A 23,361-nucleotide genomic window follows, 5' to 3' on the forward strand; every position below is an offset into this window, starting at 1 on the left:
GTGACCTTGGGTTAGTCCCAGTTCTCCCCTCAGAGCTGTTCTTTCAGGAGCAGTTCTCTCAGGGCTCTCTCAGCCCCAGCTGCTTTACCAACCTCACAGTCTGTTGTGGGTGGAGGAAAGGAAAGAGATTGTAAGCTGCTCTGAGAAGCTTGAGTGAAGGACAGGATATAAATCCAATCTCTTCTTCGTCTCCAGTTCAAATCCCTGCTCAGTTGTAAAGCAGAAGACCACCTGACAGGGTTGTCGTGAGGATAAAACGGACTGGAGCACCATGGGCCTGATCTCTTTACAGCCAGTTTGTGTAGTGGTTAAGTGCGTGGACTCTTATCTGGGAGAACTGGGTTTGATTCCCCACTCCTCCACTTGCACCTGCTGGAATGTCCTTGGGTCAGCCATAGCTCTGGCAGAGGTTGTCCTTGAAAGGGCAGCTGCTGTGAGAGCTCTCTCAGCCCCACCCACCTCACAGGGTGTCTGTTGTGGAGGGAGGAGATATAGAGATTATAAGCCACTCTGAGTCTCGGATTCAGAGAGAAGGGTGGGGTATAAATCTGCAGTCTTCTTAGAGAAAGGAATGGGATAGAAATGTGATAGGTTTTTGATGCTCTTTCCACAGCAGCGCGCCCCACCTCCGTATGAACCCCAGCCCTCGGGCCCCCCAGCCCAGCCACCTCCTCTCCTCCTGCGCAAACCCCCCAAGAAGACCAGCCCCACAGAGCCCAGAAATTATGGCTCCTACGGAACTCAGGTATCCCAAAAGCCCCTGTGTCTGTGTGTCTATGTATGTCATCCCAAACTTTTTGAGCACAGGAAATGACTTCTCTGTGGCGCTTATTTAGGATTGTGTGAAACTCTGCACACAAAAAAGGTTATTTCAGGGATTGGTGCAGCATCGTGGTTTCTGGAGGTCCTTCTTTCAAAGAATCCCTGTCCTGGCAGGGAGACCCCCCCCCCCTTAAAAGGAGGAGAGGAAACCTGTGGTAGACTGAATTTCCCACCCACCCCAGTCTCTTCTTGGTCTTGGGAGGAGCAACAGTGGGAGGGCTTCTAGTGTCCTGGCCCCACTGGTGGACCTCCTGATGGCGCCTGTTTTTTTTGGCCACTGTGTGACACAGAGTGTTGGACTAGATGGGCAATTGGCCTGATCCAACATGGCTTCTCTTATGTTCTTACGGCCACTGTGTGACACAGAGTGTTGGACTGGATGGGCCATTGGCCTGATCCAACATGGCTTCTCTTATGTTGGAACTCTCTGTCTGGGGCAGTGATGCTCTGTATTCTTGGTGCTTGGGGGTGGGCAACAGTGGGAGGGCTTCTAGCGTCCTGGCCGCACTGGTGGACCTCCTGATGGCACCTGGTTTTTTTGGCCACTGCGTGACACAGAGTGTTGGACTGGATGGGCCATTGGCCTGATCCAACATGGTTTCTCTTATGTTGGAACTCTCTGTCTGGGGCAGTGATGCTCTGTATTCTTGGTGCTTGGGGGTGGGCAACAGTGGGAGGGCTTCTAGTGTCCTGGCCGCACTGGTGGACCTCCTGATGGTGCCTGGTTTTTTGGCCACTGCGTGACACAGAGTGTTGGACTGGATGGGCCACTGGCCTGACACAACATGACTTTTCTTACGTTCTTTTGTTTCTTGCTAGGAGTCAGCTGCGGCAGCCACCGCCGAACTGCTGAAACGGCAGGAGGAATTGAACCGTAAAGCTGAAGAGCTGGACCGGAGGGAACGCGAGCTGCAGAACGCTGCTATCAGCGGCGGAACAGGTAAGCGGCGCCCCGACTGTGAGTAGCCTCCCAAACCCTTTGGTTGCAGTGGACTTGCGCTTCTCATGCTCTCCTTTTCTTGTTTTTTACCTTTGCAGCCAGACAAAACAACTGGCCACCCTTGCCCTCTTTCTGCCCTGTGAAGCCCTGTTTCTATCAGGATATTTCGGTGGAGATTCCCATGGAGTCCCAGAAAACAGTTACCACCATGTACTACCTCTGGATGGGTGAGTGTTTGGGGCTGCGGTTCAGTGGAGAGGGGAGGGCCTGCTTTGCATACAGAAGCTGACAGCTTTGCAGTCTGCTTTGCAGACAGCTTCAAGAGGGGATTGGATAAACATCTGGAGCAGAGGTCTATCAGTGTCTATTAACCACAGCTTATTGTTGGAACTCTCTGTCTGGGCCAGTGATGCTCTGTATTCTTGGTGCTTGGGGGGGTGTTGCTCAGTGGGAGGGCTTCTAGTGTCCTGGCCCCATTGATGGATCTCCTGATGGCACCTGGGATTGTTTGGCCACTGTGTGACACAGCGTGTTGGACTGGATGGGCCATTGGCCTGATCCAACATGGCTTCTCTTATGTTCTTATCTGGCAGGGTTCTTCTTACATTCTTATGAGGGAGAGACCTAGACCTCTCTGCCCTGTTGTTGACCCTCCAGAGGAACTGTTTGGCCACTACATGAAATAGGGGGGCAACAGTGGGAGGGCTTCTAGCCCCACTGGTGAACCTCTTGTTGGCACTTGGGTTTTTTTGGCCACTGTGTGACACAGAGTGAAGGACAGGGTGGGCCATTGGCCTGATCCAACATGGCTTCTCTGATGTTCTTATGAAGCCCCCCGGTTCAGTCCCCCACGTCTCATGGTAGCGGGACAAGAGATCTTGACCTGTGAGCTGTTCCCCGTCAGAAGTTGGAGAACCTAGAGACCTTGATCGTAGAATCATAGAGTTGGAAGGGACCTCAGGGGTCATCTAGTGAAGTCCAACCCCCCGCACAATGCAGGAAATTCACAAATACCTCCTCGCCACAACCCCAGTGACCCTTGCTCCATGCCCAGAGGTGGCAAAAGATCTCCAGGATCCCTGGCCAAAGTGGCCTAGAGAAAAATTGCTTCCTGACCCCAAAGTGGTGATTAGCATTTCCCTGGGCGTATAAGAAAGGGCCATGAGAACTAAGCCCTGATGCAACCCTTCCCGCCCTCCCTGTCATGATCTAAGCTCACAGAATCAACCTACCGTATTTTTCGCACCATAAGGCGCTCCGGAGGATAGGACGCACCTTCCTCCTGGGGGGCGATCTGCTGCCTCTTCCTCCGATCCGGCGCTTCCCCCGCGCCTTCTTGCCTGGCTCCATCTTCTTCAGGCAAGCGTGGGATCGCTCCACGTGGCCCCAGCGCTTCGCAAGCGCCGGCTGCGGAGGGGGCAGCGTGCTTCCTACTTGCCTGTGTGCCTGCCTTCAGCTGTGATGTTTAAAGCAAGCGCTGGGATAGCTCCCTCCCCCCTCCGATCCCAGCGCTTGCTTTAAACATCACAGCTGAAGGCAGGCACACAGGCAAGTAGGAAGCACGCTGCCCCCTCCGCAGCCGGCGCTTGCGAAGCGCTGGGGCCACGTGGAGCGATCCCAGCGCTTGCCTGAAGAAGATGGAGCCAGGCAGGCAGGCGCGGGGAAGCGCCGGATCGGAGGAAGAGGCAGCAGATCACACCCCCCCCCGAAGGTACGTACCTTCGGACTATAAGACGCACACACTTTCCCCCCCACTTTTTTTTTTGGGGGGGGGAAGTGCGTCTTATAGTCCGAAAAACACGGTAAATTCACAGAACCAGCATTGCTGTCAGATGGCCATCTAGCCTCTGTTTGAAAACCTCCAAGGAAGGAGAGCCCACCACCTCCCAGATGACCCCAGAGGTCCCTTCCAACTCTATGATTACATGATTAGGGAGAACTTCCTGACGGATAGCGAGAGTTAGCTGAGAACTGGCCAAATAGGCTGATAAGAATAGCACGCCGACAAGGAGAGACTTTCCATACCAGTTCTTTCAGAACTATAAGTGTATTTACAGATATTCACAGAAGTGTAGCATATATATAATAATTACCATACAGAGCTTCAAAGTGCTTCGCCAGCCCTATCAATAATACAGAGAGGAAAAGTCTCTAGCACTCAGCTCCTTATATAGTTCAGCCCACCTATCAGGTGAATATGCTGACTCATTGTGACTACAGTGACTTTCCAGGTATTGCATCAGCCTGCCTCGTGATCCTTATCTCATGACCTCACTACTTGGACAGTAGATGATCTACATGCTTAACTTGTAAGCTACCCAGTCACTGACACTTGCTGACAGTTATAGGGTGATTCCTGAGTGAAACAGGCTGAAGAACGTAAGATAAGCCATGTTGGATCAGGCCAATGGTCCATCTAGTCCAACACTCTGTCACACAGTGGCCAAAAAAACCCAAAACACCAAGTGCCATCAGGAGGTTCACAAGTGGGGCTAGAAGCCCTTCCACTTTGCCCCCCCCCCCCCCGCAAGCACCAAGAATACAGAGCATCACTGCCCCAGACAGAGAGTTCCAACAATACGCTGTGGCTAACAGCCACTGATGGACCTCTGCTCCAGATGTTGATCCAATCCCCTCTTGAAACTGGCTATGCTTGCAGCTGCCACCTGTGGCAGCAAATTCCACGTGTTAATCACCCTTTGGGTGAAGAAGGACTTCTTCTTATCCGTTCTAACCCAACTGCTCAGCGATTTCACCGAATGCCCATGAGTTCTCGTATCGTGAGATTCTAATCCCGCCCCCCCCGCCGTCAGCCTTTGTGGCATGGTCTCAGGCCCCGCCTCCTCAGGATCCACTGACCCACGTCCTCCCTTTCCCGCAGCCAGCATCGTGACCCTCTTCTTCAACTTCCTGGCCTCCCTGGCCTGGTTCTGCGTCAACAGCGGGGGCGGCTCCGGCTTCGGCCTCTCCATCCTCTGGGCCTTGATCTTCACACCCTGCTCCTTTTTGTGCTGGTATCGGCCCATGTACAAGGCCTTCAGGTACAGTGGCTGGGAGGAGGGTTCAGGGTGGTGGTGGGGAGGCTGGCACATCTTGGAGGGTCTCCGGAGTTGTGGGCTGGTCGGGACTCCTGTGAAGAGGGCACAGCACTGCAGAGCTCTGGAGGGTAGAGCTTGTGTTCCTGTTTACTCCATTTAGGGGGCTTTTGGGGGAGGCTACGGGGAGTCCATCTTTGCCTCCTTTGGGGTACCCCGTGATCCCTGGTGATCCTGGGAAGGTGAAGGAGAAGAAGAATTGCGGATTTATACCCCGCCCTTCTCTCTGAATCAGACTCAGAGCGGCTTACAATCTCCTATCTTTTCTCCCCCCACAACAGACACCCTGTGAGGTGGGTGGTGCTGAGAGGGCTCTCCCAGCAGCTGCCCTTTCAAGGACAACCTCTGCCAGAGCTCTGGCTGACCCACGGCCATTCCAGCAGGTGCAAGCGGAGGAGTGGGGAATCAAACCCGGTTCTCCCAGATAAGAGTCCACACACTTAACCACTACACCAAACTGAGAATGGCAGAGTTTACAGCCAGGAGCCACTAACATTAGACATCTTAGAGAAACTCAATAAAACCTTCCCCAAGGACTTAGCTAAGTTTGGTGTAGTAATTGAGTGAGTGGACTCTTATCTGGGTGAACCGGGTTTGATTCCCCACTTTTCTACTTGCGGCTGCTGGAATGGCCTTGGGTCAGCCAATGCTCTCACAGAGTTGTCCTTGAAAGGGTAGTTTCTGTCAGAGCTCTCTCAGCCCCACCTACCTCACAGAGTGTCTGTTGTGGGGAAGGAAGGTAAAGGAGATTGTGTGCTGCTCTGAGATTCTGAGATTCAGCGTGAAGGGCGGGGTATAAATCCAATATCATCATCATCTTTTTCTTCTTCCTTTTCTCTTCTGCTTCTAAGTCTTGGGATTCCTTGGCTCTCACAGAACCAAGGACATTGTATTGTTGCCAACTGCCTTCCTCGTGGATGATTGCAATGTTATTTCTTCATTGCATTTGAATTCTGCCTAACTACATCCACCCTGACTGCAGTTCATCCCTTTGACCCTGATTTTTTAATTAATTTTTTTTATTGTGATTCGTAAAAAACCTACATTAGGAAAACACTAATAACCATCTATACAACCGTGCATCATTCTGAGTTTATTACTAATATAATCTACATATTATAGGCATATTCATCATGATAGGCTTTTTAAAAAAATCACATTAGTTGGAAGGATCTATTATTCTATTTCTGGGAACCAGAGAGCTTGAAATGATTTCTGATAACTTTCTAAATGTGCCGTGAATGAACAGCTAGTAATCTTATTGTAAAGGAAATATTCCCAAAGTTTATGCTGCCACGTAATTATAGTGGGCACTGAGCGTTCTTTATATTTGTTTGTGCCATGGGAATTTCCGCAATAGCTAAGAGGCAGGAAACTAATTTCATTTTTATCCTAAACATCTATGCGATCAATTAGAAAAAGGCACTATTTCCAGTAGTGCATTTATTTTATAGCCACCTTTGACCCCGATTATGTTTACATAACCTCATACGTATGTCTACCTACTGTGTGCCCACCTCGGGCATAGGGTTGCCAAGTCCAATTCGAGAAAAATCTGGGGACTTCGGGGGTGGAGCCTGGAGACATTGGGGGTGGAGCCAGGGGACATTGGGGGTGGAACCAGGGGACATTGGGGGTGGAGCCAGGAGCGAGGTTGTGACAAGCATAACTGAACTCCAAAGGGAGTTCTGGCCATCACATTTAAAGGGACCGCACACCTTTTACATCCCTCCATTGGAAATAAGGATAGGGGCACCATCGTTTGGGGCTCATAGGATTTTTGACACTTGGAGAGTGTTTTGAGGAGAGGCACTGGATGCTATGCTGCAAATGCGGTGCCTCTACCTCAAAAAACAGCCCCAGAGCCCCAGATACCTATGGATTAATTTTTCATTTAGCCTGTGGGAATTGGTCTCCATAGGGAATAATGGAGTGCCCAGCAGACATTTCCCTACCCCCCTCACACTTTCTGTTGACCCTGAAATGGGGGGAGGGCCTCCAAACCGGGGGATCCCCTGCCCCCACCTGGGGATTATGTCAACCGCATGGGATGAACACAGTGAAAGATTGGTGAATTGGAGATACCTGTGTTCCAAAATTTTACTCACAAGTAGTTTTTAAGTAGTGCGGACTCTTATCTGGGAGAACCGGGTTTGATTCCCCACTCCTCCACTTGCACCTTCTGGAATGGCCTTGGGTGAGCCATAGCTCTGGCAGAGGTTGTCCTTGAAAGGGCAGCTGCTGTGAGAGTTCTCTCAGCTCCACCCACCTCACAGGGTGTCTGTTGTGGGGGAGGAAGGGAAAGGAGATTGTGAGCCGCTCTGAGACTCTTTGGAGTGGAGGGCGGGATATAAATCCAATATCTTCTTCTACCTCACAGGGTGTCTGTTGTGGGGGAGGAAGGTAAAGGAGATTGTGAGCTGCTCAGACTCTTCGGAGTGGAGGGCGGGATATAAATCCAATATCTTCTTCTACCTCACAGGGTGTCTGTTGTGGAGGAGAAGGGTAAAGGAGATTGGTAGCCGCTCTGAGACTCTTCTGAGTGGAGGGTGGGATATAAATCCAATATCTTCTTCTACCTCACAGGGTGTCTGTTGTGGGGGAGAAAGGGAAAGGAGATTGTGAGCCGCTCTGAGACTCTTCGGAGTGTAGAGCGGGATATAAATCCAATATCTTCTTCTACCTCACAGGGTGTCTGTTGTGGGGGAGGAAGGTAAAGGAGATTGTGAGCCGCTCTGAGACTCTTCGGAATGGAGGGTGGAATATAAATCCAATATCTTCTTCTACCTCACAGGGTGTCTGTTGTGGGGGAGAAAGGGAAAGGAGATTGTGAGCCGCTCTGAGACTCTTCGAAGTGGAGGGCGGGATATAAATCCAATATCTTCTTCTACCTCACAGGGTGTCTGTTGTGGGGAGAAAGGGAAAGGAGATTGTGAGCCTCTCTGAGACTCTTCGGAGTGGAGGGCGGGATATAAATCCAATATCTTCTTCTACCTCACAGGGTGTCTGTTGTGGGGAGAAAGGGAAAGGAGATTGTGAGCCTCTCTGAGACTCTTCGGAGTGGAGGGCGGGATATAAATCCAATATCTTCTACCTCACAGGGTGTCTGTTGTGGGGGAGGAAGGTAAAGGAGATTGTGAGCCGCTCTGAGACTCTTTGGGGCGGAGGGCGGGATATAAATCCAATATCATCTACTTCTTCTGTTTAACACAATAACTTATTTTCAACCTTAATATTTGTTCATTTTTTTCATACAGTTTCATAGTGTGGAAAAAAAAATCCTTAAGGGAGTAAAACCCAATCTTCATACAAGCATTATGCAAAACAATATCATAAAGGTAAAGAGAACACTGAAAAGTCCAGCGAAGCCAGAAAACAAAGTTCTTGCTTGCTACATAGACCTCTTGTTTCATCTGTTAATGTTGCTATGTAGAGAGTTCCCTCAGCAACAGTGTTGCAATGTAGTAATTACAGCTGAAGCAGTGTTCTCCAAAAACACCAACAATGTTGCGAGGTAGGCAGGACTAGGTAGCAAGCGAGGACTTTGTTACAGGCTTTCTGGCTTTGCTGGACTTTTCAGTGTTCTCTTTAAGTTTATGATATTGTTTTGTGTGATGTTTGTATGAAGTTTGGGTTTTACTCCCTTAAGAATTTTTTTTTCACAGTATGAAAAAATTCATAAGGCAATATTGATTGAACAAATATTAAGGTTGAAAATAAAGAAGAAAAAGAAGGTATGGATTTATATCCCGCCCTCCACTCCGAAGAGTCTCAGAGCGGCTCACAATCTCCTTCCCCTTCCTCCCCCACAACAGACACCCTGTGAGGTGGATGAAGATATTGGATTTATATCCCGCCCTCCACTCCGAAGAGTTTCAGAGCGGCTCACAATCTCCTTTACCTTCCTCCCCCACAACAGACACCCTTGAGGTAGAAGAAGATATTGGATTTGTATCCCGCCCTCCACTCCGAAGAGTCTCAGAGGGGCTCACAATCTCCTTTACCTTCCTCCCCCACAACAGACACCCTATGAAGTGGGTGGGGCTGGAGAGGGCTCTCACAGCAGCTGCCCTTTCAAGGACAACCTCTGCCAGAGCTATGGCGGACCCAAGGCCATGCCAGCAGGTGCAAGTGGAGGAGTGAGGAATCAAACCTGGTTCTCCCAGATAAGAGTCCACACACTTAACCACTACACCAGACTGGCTCTCCAGTGGTTTAAAAACGTCTTGTGAGTAAAATTTTGGAACACAGATACCTCCTATCATCCACCTGGGGATTGGCAACCCTACTCATGCATCTACCAAAGTGGACTGTAGTCCACCGAAGTCCACATTGAAATCAAAACGTAGTCCTTTCTAAGGTGCCACGGAGTTCTGGTTCGTTTTTTGCCGCAACTGACTGATGGCAGCAACATCTTGTGGAATCGCTGAACAATCCTGTTCTCTTCTCCCTCTCCAGGAGTGACAGTTCCTTCAACTTCTTCGTCTTCTTCTTCATCTTCTTTGCACAGGACGTGGTGTACGTGCTTCAGTGCATCGGCATCCCGGGCTGGGGATTCAGGTAGGGGATTCCTGGATCTGGTGCTGCGAAGCTTTGCCTGGAAAGCAGCCATTAAATACAGGATCTTTCATTGGATGGATTGGAGCAGGGGTGGCCAAACTGTCTCGGGAGTCACGTGTGGTTCTTCCACATATATTGCGTGGCCCCCACTGCCCCGTTAGCTGACTTGGAGAAGGCATTTCTCTCTTTAAATCACTTCTGCAAGCGAAGCCAGCTGGCAGCTTGGAGATTGCATTTAAAGTTACTTTCTTTCCACCTCTTCCTTCCTCCCCATCTTCCTTCAAGGGAATTTTCTTTTTATATAATTCATAAACACTTTCTCTTACCATTGTCCCCCAAAACAACCTCATGCTCTCAGGATCTAATACATGAGATCCAGAAAACCTTTTTGAAACAACAGATAAGCTTTATTGTGCTCCAGTTTTCTCTCAGGACCGTGCACTTAAGCTATAGTTTTAGAAAGCAAAACAGGTAGATAGCAAGCTCACATTATGCTGCTCACAGTTAAAACACTTATACATCCCCATACAGTTACACTCCAGTTTTAATAGTTAGGCTTACAGACTCTACTTCTCAGTTTGGAAATCTCATACAGCTGTATATCTGCTAAAGTTTGCTTAAACATAACAGCTATGATTCTGTCAGCTCAGTCTTTGTTAGAGATCTCTAACCAAGCTCATACCCAGAGGTGCTTCTCAGCCCTCTGATCCAGGCCAGACACTTCCTTCCTTCCTTCCTTCCTTCCTTCCTTCCTTCCTTCCTTCCTTCCTTCCTTCCTTCCTTCCTTCCTTCCTTCCTTCCTTCCTTCCTTCCTTCCTTCCCTCCTTCCCTCCTTCCCTCCTTCCCTCCCTCCTTCCCTCTTTCCTTCCCTTCCCTCCCTCCCTTCCATCTTTGCAGCTCTCAAACATCTGACGTTCAAGCAAGTTTGGCCACCCCTGCAGAATGTCCCTGTGCCAGAATTTCTCTTGAGCGGGAAGCTTGCAATGGGCTGTCAGACTTGAAAGTTGACAGCCTAAGACTTATAAATAAAAGTTTATTATTATTATTATTATTAAGACAGGGGTCCCCGAGATGGTGCCCTTGGGCGCCATGGCACCTACCTGTCAGGTATAAATCCCTGACAAGGTCTTGTTTCAGTCTTGTGGTTCAGTAATTGATTTTCTTAGTCTTATTGTCATTGCAGATGAATGGCTAATTGTCCCAAATGTATTCATACATCCACTGTTCCTTTGTTCCATGTATTCAGGGGTCATTTTGTAGAAAAATAGGTGGTGGAGCTCATCCAGGGATTGTTATGCAGCTGCACCTACTATTCAATGGACAAGGAGGTGGAACTCTCAGAAGGAGGAGCAGGAACTCAGAAAGGCTCAGGAGTTGCGCTCCTGTGAGCTCCCCCTGAATCTGAGGCCTGCATGTATTCATCTTTGCATTTGTGTGCATGTATTCATGACTGCAGAGGCCCGTGGTGCAGAGTGGTAACCTACAGTACTGCAGTCCAAGGCTCTGCTCACAACCTGAGTTCAATCTTGTCGGAAGCTGGGTTCAGGTAGCTGGTTCAAGGTTGACTCAGCCTTCTGAGGTCGGTAAAATGAGTACCCAGCTTGCTGGGGGTAAAGTGTAGATGACGGGGGAAGGCAATGCCAAACCACCTCATAAAAAAGTTTGCCAAGAAAACGTCCTGATGCAACATCACCCCATGGGTCAGTAATGACTCAGTGCTTGCACAGAGGGCTACCTTTAGCTTTTTATTCATGATTGCACTAACCCCTGGATTACAGTATCAATATTTTCTAACCTTTAAATATATTCATTATGGGTTTTTTTTAATGAATTTATGTAGACTAGGAGTGGTAGCATATAAGACCACGTAAGGAGGTATTTGTGAAGTCCCTGCATTTTGCAGGGGGTTGGACTAAATGACCTTGGGGATCCCTTCCACCTCTGTGATTCTAAATGAGAGCAATTTATTGTGGGAAACCAGGACCTAATCTGGTCTCCCTGGAAACGGAAGAGAGGTACCCACTGGAAATGTCTGCAAAAGCTGGATTGTGACCTTGCAGGAAAGCAACACTGTGGTCTCAGAACTAATTTGAAGACTTTTGAATGAGAGATGGTTGGGCGGGAGAAAGGATGAGCCTTTAACCTGTAACCTGTATCTGGACTGTATCTTTCACTTATTGTCAGTCTGGCAAGACAAGTTGTCTTGCATGCACCTGCTACAAGTGTTTGCTACCGCTACCCAATTATTTATTAAAGCATCTTTTGCACCTATTCAAGAAGTCTTGTGATAGGTCCTGGGCAAAACCTTACACCAGCAGTGGCCAAACGTGCTTAATGTAAGAGCCACACAGAATAAACATCAGATGTTTGAGAGCCACAAAACAGGAAGGAAGGAAGGAAGGAAGGAAGGAAGGAAGGAAGGAAGGAAGGAAGGAAGGAAGGAAGGAAATAAATAAATAAATAGATGGGAGGGGGAGGGAGAGAGAAGTGGAAAGAAAGCAACTTTAAATGCATTCTCCAAGCCACTGGCTTGGAGACAAATGCCTTCTTCCAAGCTAGCTGACCAGGTGGTGTGGAGTTTGAGAGCCGCACAATATGTATGAAAGAGCCACGTGTGGCTCCCAAGCCCCGCAGTTTGGCCACCCCTGCCACGCCAAACTACCATCGCCTTTCCTGGGGCCAGGCCAGTGTTTTTAGAGAGTGGGTGGGGCCAAGTGGGACTATCCAGCCAGGCCTCCGATCGACCACAGGTGGTTTCTTTGTCAGCATTTGTATGCACTGTGATCCTGCTGTATATTTTGGCTCTTGGGAGCGGCAGAACGTGTCAGGAAAGGAATTCTCCATCTTCAGATCTTTAATTGCACCGCTGATGTCGCTCTGCCTGTTGGTCGACGCCAAGGAAGACGTTGTATGAGAACTGGTTACGGGAATCCTTCTCTCTAATAGTCAAGGTCAGGGGTGGAATTCTAGCAGGAGCTCCTTTGCATATTAGGCCACACACCCCTGATGTAGCCAATCCGCCAAGAGCTTGCAAAAAAGAGCCTTGTAAGCTCTTGGAGGATTGGCTACATCAGGGGGTGTGGCCTAATATGCAAAGGAGCTCCTGGTAGAATTCCACCCCTGCTCAACGTTGGCACCACATGGTGAGGGAAGAATAATTCCCACCACAGGGGCTGCTGTGGGTACCATTCAGGGTTCCAGTTCAACCACTACAAAAACCTGATCTGAATACAGAGTTTCAGGTGTGTTGCTGTGTTGGTCTGTAGCAGAAAAGCTGGATTTGAATACAGTAGCACCTTAGAGAGCAACAGGGTTTTCCAGGGTATATAAGGTTTCAACAAAAGGAACGACTGCAGGGGAATCTGCACAGCTTTGAGGCTGACGATGAATCCCGAAAAGCCGTGGCCGGTTTTAAAAGAAATAGGCGTGCCACCACGATGTCTGATAGTTTTAACATGCAGCCTGTACTCTGGAGAAGAGGCCGCTGTTAGAACAGAGTTGGGAGAGACAGAATGGTTTCTGGTCGGCAAAGGTGTTGGACGAGGATGCATTTCATCCCCCCATCTCTTCAGTCTGCATGTAGAACCTATCCTAAGGAGAGCTGGATTAGCTTTAGGTGAAAGTGGAATGGAAACCAGTGGAAGGAACATTAACAGTTTGAGATACACAAATGACACCACGTGGCCGATGGAAAATATAAAAGGAAATACTTCTTCACCTAAAGGGTGATTAACACGTGGAATTCACTGCCACAGGAGGTGGTGGCAGCGGCTGCAAGCATAGACAGCTTCAAGAGGGGATTGGAGAAACGTATAAGCGGAGGTCCATCAGTGGCTCAGCCACAGGGTATAGATGGAATAAGTGCCCCATGGCGCAGAGTGGTAAAGCTGAAGTACTGCAGTTGGATCCCTCTGCTCACGACCTGAGTTCGATCCCAGCAAAAGCTGGTTCAGGTAGCCGGCTCCAGGTTGACTCAGCCTTCCATCCTTCCGAGGTCGGTAAAATGAGTCCCCAGCTTGCTGGAGGGAAAGTGTAGAGGACTGGGGAAGGCAATGGCAAACCACCCCATCAAAAGTCTGCCGTGAAAACATTGTGAATCACCCCAGAGTCGAAAACAACTGGTGCTTGCACAGGGGACCAACTTTACCTTTTTATAGATGGAATTCTCTGTCTGGAGCAGTGATGTTCTGTATTTTTAGTGCTTGGAAGGGGGGGGGGGGAGACACAGTGGGAGGGCTTCTGGAGCTCTGGCTCCACTGATGGACCTTCTGATGGCATCTGGGGGTTTTTTTGCCACTGTGTGACACAGAGTGTTGGACTGGATGGGCCATTGGCCTGATCCAACATGGCTTCTCTTATGTTCTTATCATTCTGGCATCATCAAGAAGTATTAGAGTTGTTAGCTTGGGAGCATCCAAGAATTCTGACCATTAATTCCACTTATGATGGGGATCTGATACTTCCCAATTGCACAACTCTGATAGCTCCGTCGGAAAGTAATTGCAGCGAGCAGTGGAAAGGGGCGAGTTCTAAGAGGCTGTTGGGAGAAATCGTATAGACTGTTCCATAGCTCTGATGGCGTTCTGGCGTTCGTTCCAAGTTCAGCTTGCTCCGATATCCTTACTGTATGAGAAAAGTGGTGTCCGGGAGAGCTCAGGAAACCGCAAAAATGTCCTCTGCTCAAAGGCAGGATGTGGAAGCTCCTTTGTTTTGCTTTTACTGTTACTCAGGGGTGAAATTCTAGCAGAAGCTCCTTTGCATAATAAGCCACACCTCCTGATGTAGCCAATCCTCCAAGAGCTTACAGGGCTCTTATTACAGGGCCTCCTACTGTAAGCTCTTGGAGGATTGGCTACATCAGGAGTGTGTGGGCTAATATGCAAAGGAGCTCCTGCTAGAATTTCACCCCTGCTGTTACTGTTCATTCAACACTAATGCCAGCATCAACAATATTAACAGGGCTTTTTTTGTAGCAGGAACTCCTTTGCATATTAGGCCACACACCCCGATGTAGCCAATCCTACAAGAGCTGACAGGGCTCTTAGTACAGGGCCTGCTGTAAGCTCCAGGAGGGTTGGCTACATCAGGGGTGTGTGGCCTAATAGGCAAAGGAGCTCCTGCTACAATAAGAGGACAGATTGAATCCGACCACTCAGTTAAAAGCAGAAATTAGGGTTTGTAGAATCTTTCGGCTCAAGTGCCGTGTTCTACTGGAGAAAGTTTTTCTTCCAGACGTTTCGTTCTCAGCTGCGGAGAACATCCTCAGTGGCGTTGCAGCCGGAGCAGGCGTTCTGACCTGCACTCAATGCACAGCAGCCAAGAAGGTCAGAACGCCTGCTCTGGCTGCAACGCCACTGAGGATGTTCTCCGCAGCTGAGAGAGAAACGTCTGGAAGAAAAACTTTCTCCAGAAGAACACGGCACTTGAGCCCGAAAGATTCTACAAACCCTAATGATGATGCCAGCCATGAAAACCTGAAATCTTTGATAAAAGCAGAAACTTCCACCGGAGGAAGGAGCCTTCCGTCTGGAGGAGGAAGGCTCCGACTGCCGGCAGGAGTTTCTGCGCTTAGGTGAGCGAGAGATTCCAGCCCATTCTTTTCTTGATGTTATCGAGGCTGTGAAAGGATGGGCCCTTCGCTGAGAGGCCGGATCCCAAATGCCCTGTTCCCCAAGTAGATTTTCTGCTTATGCACTAGTGCAGGGGTGGCCAAACTGTGGCCTGGGAGCCACATGTGGCTCTTTCACACATATTGTGTGGCTCTCAAAAGTCCCCAACACCCCAGCTGGTGGCCTGGGAAATGCATTTAAAGTTAAAGTTTCTTTATTTCTACCTCTCCCTCCCGATCTTCCTTCCTTCCTTCTTTCTCCCTCCCTCTCTCTCGCTCTCTCTCCCCCCCCTCTCTCTTACACCTCAAACATCTAAAATTTGTGTCTTATGGTTCTCTAACGTTCATACCTTGTGGCTCTCAAGCATCTTGCATTTATTGTGCATGGCTCTTACGTTAAGCAAGTTTGGCCTCCCCTGCACTAGCGAGTGGGCTGTGCTTTGAAGCGTTCTTGCCTTGTCTTCACTGTGCGAATGTGAAGCTGGACAAAGCTCTTGTGAAACAAGGACATTTGAGTACTGCCTCGTTGCTCTAAGGAATTTTTGCTAACCGCACATCTGGGTGACCCAGATGTGGACTTTTTGTATTTTTAAGATATACTTTGAAGACGCATATGGACTTTTCCCTATGAAATGGGTTTTTGACCCATCGTTTATGTTCCTGGTATATATTGTAAATATTGATTTATTTTGTTTCTGATTTAAATAGCCTTAATAAGAATCGTGCTGCATCTTTCAGTATTTTTGAGTCGCTTTGAGGCTGGTTTGTCACGGAACCTTCGAGTTACATCTTCGCCATCTTATCCGTGTGTTCTTTTTCCGGTAGATTGTTCCCCAAGCTGTGTAGGAGTGTGCGATTTATGAATTGCCTAGACCAGGGGTGTCAAACTCATTTGTTATGAGGGCCAGATCTGATATAAATGAGACCTTGTCGAGTCGTGTCATAAAATGTAATGCCAAGTTGCAGAGATATAAACTTTATAAAGGACACGGACAAACACATTTTTTAAAAAAAGCTTAAACCATTAGCGCTCGTTGGTCTTAAATTGCTTTCTTTGTATCTCTCCCATGGGGTCCAGGGAACTGGGCAAAGGAAGCTCTGGCTCTTTCCTTCCTTCCCTAAGGGACCAGGGCGGAGGAGCCTCAGCCAATAGAAGGAAGAGAGGCTTAGCTCAGTAGCTCTGCTGTGTGATTGAGAGAGCCTGGCAAAGCAAGCTCCCCCCCCCTTCCTCCCCAAGGAAGGAGCCTCAGCCAGTAGAGAAAATAGAGGCTTTGCTCTGTAGTTCCTGTGTGATTGAGCAAGCCTTGCAAAGCAAGCTGTGATGCAGAAGGAAGCAAGAGAGGGGGAGAAGGAAGCAGATGACAGCCGGTTGCTTGATTTGGCCCCCAGGCCAATGTTTGACACCCCTGGCTTAGACCTCCATTCCCCTACGTGCTTACTTAACATCTTTCTCTCCCACCCTGCAACCCGCCCCCCCCCCATCACAGTGGCTGGATCGTGAGTCTCTCGGCGCTGAATGAGAACACCGCTGTGGCTGTCCTCATGATGCTGGTGGCCACACTCTTCACGGCCGTGGCAGTGCTGGGCGTCGTCATGCTGAAGCGGGTAAGCTCGGGAAGGGGGAGGGGTGGTGTTTCTTCCCGCTTCTCCCACCGTCTTTCCCCCATCCTCTCACCAGCTGCCTATTCATCGTTGGGCGTCTTGGCGTCGCCGGCGTCAGGATGAGGCATTGCTGTGGACCTTCCACTAGTCACTCCTCACCCCCTTCACAGCTTCGTTGGAGGGACAGTGGCTCAGTGGTAGAGCATCTGCTTGGTAAGCAGAAGGTCCCAGGTTCAACCCTCGGCATCTCCAACTAAAAAGGGCCCAAGCAAATAGGAGTGAAAAACCTCAGCTTGAGACCCTGGAGAGCCACTGCCAGTCTGAGTAGACAAGACTGACTTTAATGGACCCAGGGTCTGATTCAGTAGAAGGCAGCTTCATAGGCTCATATGTTCGTTGTGAGTATCAAATGAAGGAGAGGAGATCCACATATGCTCAGGCCTGGCGCTAGGGCCTCAGGTGCCCCAGGCTGGCACCTGCCCCGCTCCCCCACCTGCGCCTGCCTCGCAGCCACACCCCTGCCTGCACGGAGGGCAGGCACAGTCAAAGAGGAAGCCGTGCACGAGAACCTAAAACAAAGAAGCACAAAGCTCACGGTTCTAAACACACTGCGAGATTCATAGAGCTGAAGAACAATAGAAAATCAGCCACACTTAACTCGCGACCCAGATTGCAATTCAGTAACACAAACTGAACCAAGAGATACAAACGGAAGCTGACTGGAGACAAAGCGCGGCGCTGGTTCGCGCAGGCTGCATCCTGATCGTTAAAGAGTTGGGGAGGGACGGTGGCTCAGTGGTAGAGCAATCTGCTTGGCAAGCAGAAGGTCGCAGGTTCAATCCCCGGCATCTCCAACTGAAAAGGGTTCAGGCAAATAGGCATGAAAAACCTCAGCTTGAGATCCTGGAGAGCTGCTGCCAGTCTTGAGTAGACAAGACTGACTTTGATGGACTGAGGGTGTGATTCAGTATAAGGCAGCTTCATATGTTCATATGAGTCCAAGCTCCAATATCTCCAGCAGCTGTGTGGATGAAACTTCTTGGACTGCCGAGTCCTAGCGAATAAAGGTAAGTCCCAAAGTGTAGATATGAGAAGCGTAACGGTGGACTGGTAAACGAGACCGTTTCCCAGATGACTGCTTCATCAGGCGCTAATCCATCAGGTGGGGACCCTCGTTCATAGCAATCACAGTTGCTTATCGGGTCAGTCAAAGCGCTGGCGCTTCTGGAAGGGAGGGCAGGCACGGCTGCACTGCATGGAAGGGCAGGGTGGGGCTCCAGGTGAGCAACGCCTGCACAGGTGCTCCAAGAGTGCACTGCGCAGACACAGCTTGCCTGCAGTCCCCGCTCAGCTTTCTTGGACAGACTTGAGAAGGCTGAGTGGGGGTTGCGGGCGAGCCGTTCCAATGCCCCACCTGGTTACTCTCGCCTTCAAGGCGAAGAAGAAGACGACGACATTGGATTTACATTCCATCCTCCACTCAGAGTCTCAGAGCGGCTCACAATCTTCTTTACCTTCCTCCCCCACAACAGACACCCTGTGAGGTAGATGAAGATATTGGATTTATATCCCGCCCTCCACTCCGAAGAGTCTCAGAGCGGCTCACAATCTCCTTTACCTTCCTCCCCCACAACAGATACCCTGTGAGGTAGATGAAGATATTGGATTTATATCCCGCCCTCCACTCCGAAGAGTCTCAGAGCGGCTCACAATCTCCTTTACCTTCCTCCCCCACAACAGACACCCTGTGAGGTAGATGAAGATATTGGATTTATATCCCGCCCTCCACTCCGAAGAGTCTCAGAGTGGCTCACAATCTCCTTTACCTTCCTCCCCCACAGCAGACACTCTGTGAGGTAGATGAAGATATTGGATTTATATCCCGCCCTCCACTCCGAAGAGTCTCAGAGCGGCTCACAATCTCCTTTACCTTCCTCCCCCACAACAGACACCCTGTGAGGTAGATGAAGATATTGGATTTATATCCCGCCCTCCACTCCGAAGAGTCTCAGAGCGGCTCACAATCTCCTTTACCTTCCTCCCCCACAACAGACACCCTGTGAGGTAGATGAAGATATTGGATTTATATCTCGCCCTCCACTCCGAAGAGTCTCAGAGTGGCTCACAATCTCCTTTCCCTTCCTCCCCCACAACAGACACCCTGTGAGGTAGATGAAGATATTGGATTTATATCCCGCCCTCCACTCCGAAGAGTCTCAGAGCGGCTCACAATCTCCTTTCCCTTCCACCCCCACAACAGACACCCTGTGAGGTGGGTGGGGCTGGAGAGGGCTCTCACAGCAGCTGCCCTTTCAAGGACAACCTCTGCCAGAGCTATGGCTGACCCAAGGCCATTCCAGCAGGTGCAAGTGGAGGAGTGGGGAATCAAACCCGGTTCTCCCAGATAAGAGTCTGCGCACTTAACCACTACGCCAAACTGGCTCTCCGGGAGCACCCTGTCAAGTCTGCAGATTCAATAACGAGTCGATGCGGATACAAAGAAGCTAGTTTTTTGATACTGGATGCTTGCGGCCTGAGCCAGGGTTTGAAGAGACTAAAATCATACAGTAAATACATTGCATATAAAGATCACTTCAAAAGCATTCCTACGGGCAGGGAAATTGCACAGGGGACATTCACACATAAATGTTACTAGTACATTCTCATGTTGATTAGGCGTAGCGGCCTTGATGTTTCACTAGGCTCCTACAACTCCCACAGGCCTGGGCTGAGAAGGTTCAGATAAGACTTTTCCCACATCACCATTTCAAAGCAGGGAGAGCTTCTAAAGAAAGGGAGGGGGGAGTAGAAGAGAGGCACTAGCGGCATTTGGTTCTACTTTGGTTTTACCCAACATGCTCTCTGGTTGAGCCAGAGTTTTATTCAGACTTGACACAGCTGGGCAGCGCACGTTTTTCTCTGAGCCCGGCTTCCCTGTAAAAAAATCTACACGGCTAATCAGAAGCCTTGCTGGGCAAAAGCTCCAGCAGGCTCCACCCACTTTCTAAAAGCACTTGGATGGCATCAGAAAACGTGTTGGCAGCTGCCGTGGCGCCCACGGGCACCATGCCGGGGACCCTGGCGCTATGAAAAACTGAACCTTTTTCACAGAAGTGGCAAGGATTTTCCCTTGTGATGTCTGAAAGAAAGCCCTTGAACCAGTTCCAGTGGAGATGTTGCTCCCCCCCGCACCGCCCAACAGTGAATTATTCCCAGGGGTGGAATTCTAGCAGGAGCTCCTTTGCATATTAGGCCACACACCCCTGATGTAGCCAATCCTCCAAGACTTTACAAGGCTCTTTTTTTGTAAGCTATTGGAGGATTGGCTACATCAGGGGGCATGGCCTAATACGCAAAGGAGCTCCTGCTAGAATTCCACCCCTGATTATTCCCCCCAAAAAACTTTTGATACCAAGAATTTCTGTCTCAGGGACTGGCAGATTTCCCCAGGTTGGTCAGCTTTCATTCAATTAGCAGCAACAAGGCAGTTTATTAAATTGCTAGCCAGGTTATGAAATAGCATTAAGGAATACTCATATTAGGGTTAGTTGTTTTTTTGAGTGTGTGAATTGGCAGGTCTTACAGCCTCTGGTCTGCTCCTCAGATCGTGAAATTTGCTGGGTGCGATCTATTGTTTTTTCTTTCCCTGGGGCCAAACCTCCTCACAGGGTTATTACCAGAAGAACGTCAGAAGGGCCCTGCTGGATCAGACCAGTGAGGGTCTATCTGGTCCAGCATCCTGTCTCACACAGTGGCTTCAACCAGTTCCTCTGGAGGGCCTACAACAGGGCAGAGAGGCCGAGGCCTTCCCCTCATAAGAACATCGGAAGAGCCTTGCTGGATCAGACCAGTGAGGGTCCATCCAGTCCAGCATCTTGCCTCACACAGTGGCCTCAACCAGTTCCTCTGGAGGGCCAACAACAGGGCAGAAAGGCCAAGGCCTTCCCCTCATAAGAACATCGGAAGAGCCCTGCTGGATCAGACCAGTGAGGGTCCATCCAGTCCAGCATCTTGTTTCACACAGTGGCCTCACTCTGTTCCTTTGGAGGGCCAACAACAGGGCAGAGAGGCTGAGGCCTTCCCCCAGAAGAACATCAGAAGAGCCCTGCTGGATCAGCCCAGTGAGGGTCCACCTAGTCCAGTATCCTGTCCCACACAGCAGCCAACCAGTTTCTCTGGAGGTCGAGCCAACAGGGCATAGAGTCCAAGGCTTTCCCCTGATGTTGCCTCCAGGCTCTGGGTTTCAGATTCTTATTGCCTCTGAATTGGCAGGTTCCCTTTAGTCACTGTGACGGAACCGGCCCGATTCTGTCTTCAGACCCGGTCCCATCAACTCCCTATTGAGTCGCCAACTCCTGGAGGGAGCTATTTCTCCTCCTGCCACTTGGGCTCGCTGCCACCACCTGCTCAGTCTAGGGGTTCAGATTGAGAGGAACAGGACTCCCAATCCCCCTCTCCAGCTATGAGGCCAGGCCTCAAGGCCCTCTGCCACCCAGTACTTGGGTATCACAGAGGCCACAGCACTTCTTCAGGGAACCCCTGGAGGATTGGCACCTTATCCAACTGCATGCCTTCCCCCTTCTTCGGGGCCCCCTTCTTAAAGCAGCGTGGTCTAAGGCGGTTGGGGATCTATGTGGTACAGAGTTTGACTGCCAGCATTCAAAACAGTAAAAATATTTAATTAAAAGAGAAAACGAAAAGAAAAGAAGAACAAAACAAAACAAAAACAGTTGCATGTAAAAGGTTAGCACAGCACAGCACCCGCACAGCAAACAGCATGACAAAGAAAAGGTGGTTATAAACGCATCCTACTGTCCCTGGTCTAAACTTGCCCTGTCTTGTGGATGACTTACTTGGTCTGACTACCTGGGGGCCTTTTCCTCTTGAATAGGCCTCTTCCACAGGCAGGACCCCCCACACTGGCAACCTCTTCCTTTGAGCGCCAGTTGAGAACTGCCTCTCTTCCTGCCTAACTCACATACCAAGAACAAAAGAACTTCCTGCCGCTCTAGGAGGCTTTCCCCCTAGAGTTGTTGGTTTGGCTCTGGAAGGGAGGGGGGGAATGAAAGGAGGGCTAGGCCCCAAAGCCTGCTTAGCAGTTTCGTGTTCCCTCCCAACTAAGATGGCGTTTCTCCACAGTCACCGTGGCTAGGGGCCACTGAGAGACCTCTCCTCCATGAATCTAAGTAACCCTCTTTAAAACCTGTCTAAGCCTGTGGCCATCACTCCATCCTCTGGCAGCGAATTCCACCGTTTAGTCCCTCTCCGCGTAAAGTAGTATTTCCTTTTGTTCCTCCTGAACCTACTACCCATCGGCTTCATTAGACGCCTTTCAAGTTCTGCTATTTTGGGAGAGGAAGAAAAAGTTCTCTGTGTCGACTTGGTTGTGAAGCTTAGAGGGTGGGGGGAACAGCCTCTGCACGGTTCTTAGCTCCAGTAAGGGTAGGTGAATAAAAACATAGCACCCGAGTCACTCTCTCCCCCATCTTTCTCCCCACAGATCCACTCTCTCTACCGCCGCACCGGGGCCAGCTTCCAGAAGGCACAAGAGGAATTCGCCGCCGGTGTTTTCTCCAACCAGACAGTGCGCACAGCGGCCGCCAACGCAGCCGCCGGAGCGGCCAGCAACGCCTTCCGAGCCCCGTAGAAGCTGGGGGTGAGAAACCAGCCCGCCGGCCTTTCCCGCACCCCGTTCTGAGCGGGGTGACTTCCATGGAAACAAAAACTGAATCGCTCTCTTCGGAGTCCTTCCCTGTGCCGATTAGAACGCTGCCCCCCCCGCCCCGCCAGTTTCAGCATGGGATCTGCACCGCCCCTCTCCTCTACTGCCTGCCCCCCCCCACACCTGGCCCAGCACACAGCAAAAAGTTTCCCGCTTTCTTCCCCGACCGTAGAACCGAAGACCCAGAGGGATAGGGAGAGCTAGGTTGTCTTTCCGCAGATTGCTTACTATTTATTTACAAAGCGTGCGTCCTGCTTCTCTGCCCTTACATGGGCCACCAAAGTGGCTAATGCATTAAAACGTCTGGAACAAATGGAAATATTGCGGATGATTGAGGCCTGTGTGGACTCACCCTCCTCCTTCTCCACCGAGGTCAGGTAAGGAGGAGTGGCTGCGATCTTATCCTCCCCTGCTAGTCCCTTCCCCCAGTTCCCACCCCATATCAGCAGTTCAGCATATAAGCACTAGCCAAGTTCATTTGGCACGTGGGCTTTCAACTCCCACAATCCCCTTTGAGCGACGTCTCTCCCTTCCCAGCGTTCCCTAGCGAGACTTACCGCACCTTGAGTGGTTGCCCGACGGCCTGAAATCCAGCGGGTGGTTCTCGTTTTTAACCACACGGCCTTGCAAAGATCGCACAGCCTTTGGGGCTGTGTTCCCATCATGCAGCTTGTTCCGGGAGCGAGCAGGACAGGGGTCTGCCTCACTTCCTGCCCCAGAGCCGTTTTTTGCGCCGCTTGGTCGAATCTTTGTGCTGCACGTATGAAGGGGTGGGTGGGGTTTGCATTGGCTTTGCAGTCCTGATTCCCCCGTGAATCGTGCTGTCGTCGGGCTTCCTTTGCTGTACCCCTTCCCCTTCGAGCTTCCGTGGCTGGGCGTGTGGTGCTTTGATCCACCACCAGGAGGCAGTATTAGCCTATGGAATCGACCTTAGTTTCAGGCAGCGTCTTATGATCCTTGTATGTAACACTAGACTCACAGACGGGTGTTTCCTTGCCCGTCAGCTCCAGGC

General features: G+C 50.1%; 1 protein-coding gene across 2 annotated transcripts in view; it reads left to right on the forward strand.

Moving 5' to 3' along the window:
* The window catches only part of LOC132583567 (dual specificity protein kinase CLK2-like), a 116,696-nt gene extending 94,221 nt beyond the window's left edge, over positions 1-22,475 (forward strand). Inside the window, exons 14-20 of one of the 2 annotated variants that reach the window (XM_060255206.1) lie at positions 614-745; positions 1,642-1,762; positions 1,861-1,989; positions 4,644-4,803; positions 9,316-9,417; positions 16,513-16,630; positions 22,128-22,467. In XM_060255206.1, the coding sequence (XP_060111189.1) occupies positions 614-745; positions 1,642-1,762; positions 1,861-1,989; positions 4,644-4,803; positions 9,316-9,417; positions 16,513-16,630; positions 22,128-22,274 (909 nt within the window). In that variant the 3' untranslated portion in view covers positions 22,275-22,467. Of the gene's footprint in view, positions 1-613; positions 746-1,641; positions 1,763-1,860; positions 1,990-4,643; positions 4,804-9,315; positions 9,418-16,512; positions 16,631-22,127 lie in introns of both variants that reach the window. The other variant, XM_060255199.1, reaches the window with a different exon arrangement.
* The last annotated feature ends 886 nt before the right edge of the window (positions 22,476-23,361 follow it).

Source organism: Heteronotia binoei, chromosome 1 (genome assembly GCF_032191835.1).
Source record: "Heteronotia binoei isolate CCM8104 ecotype False Entrance Well chromosome 1, APGP_CSIRO_Hbin_v1, whole genome shotgun sequence".
Lineage (NCBI taxonomy): Eukaryota > Metazoa > Chordata > Lepidosauria > Squamata > Gekkonidae > Heteronotia > Heteronotia binoei.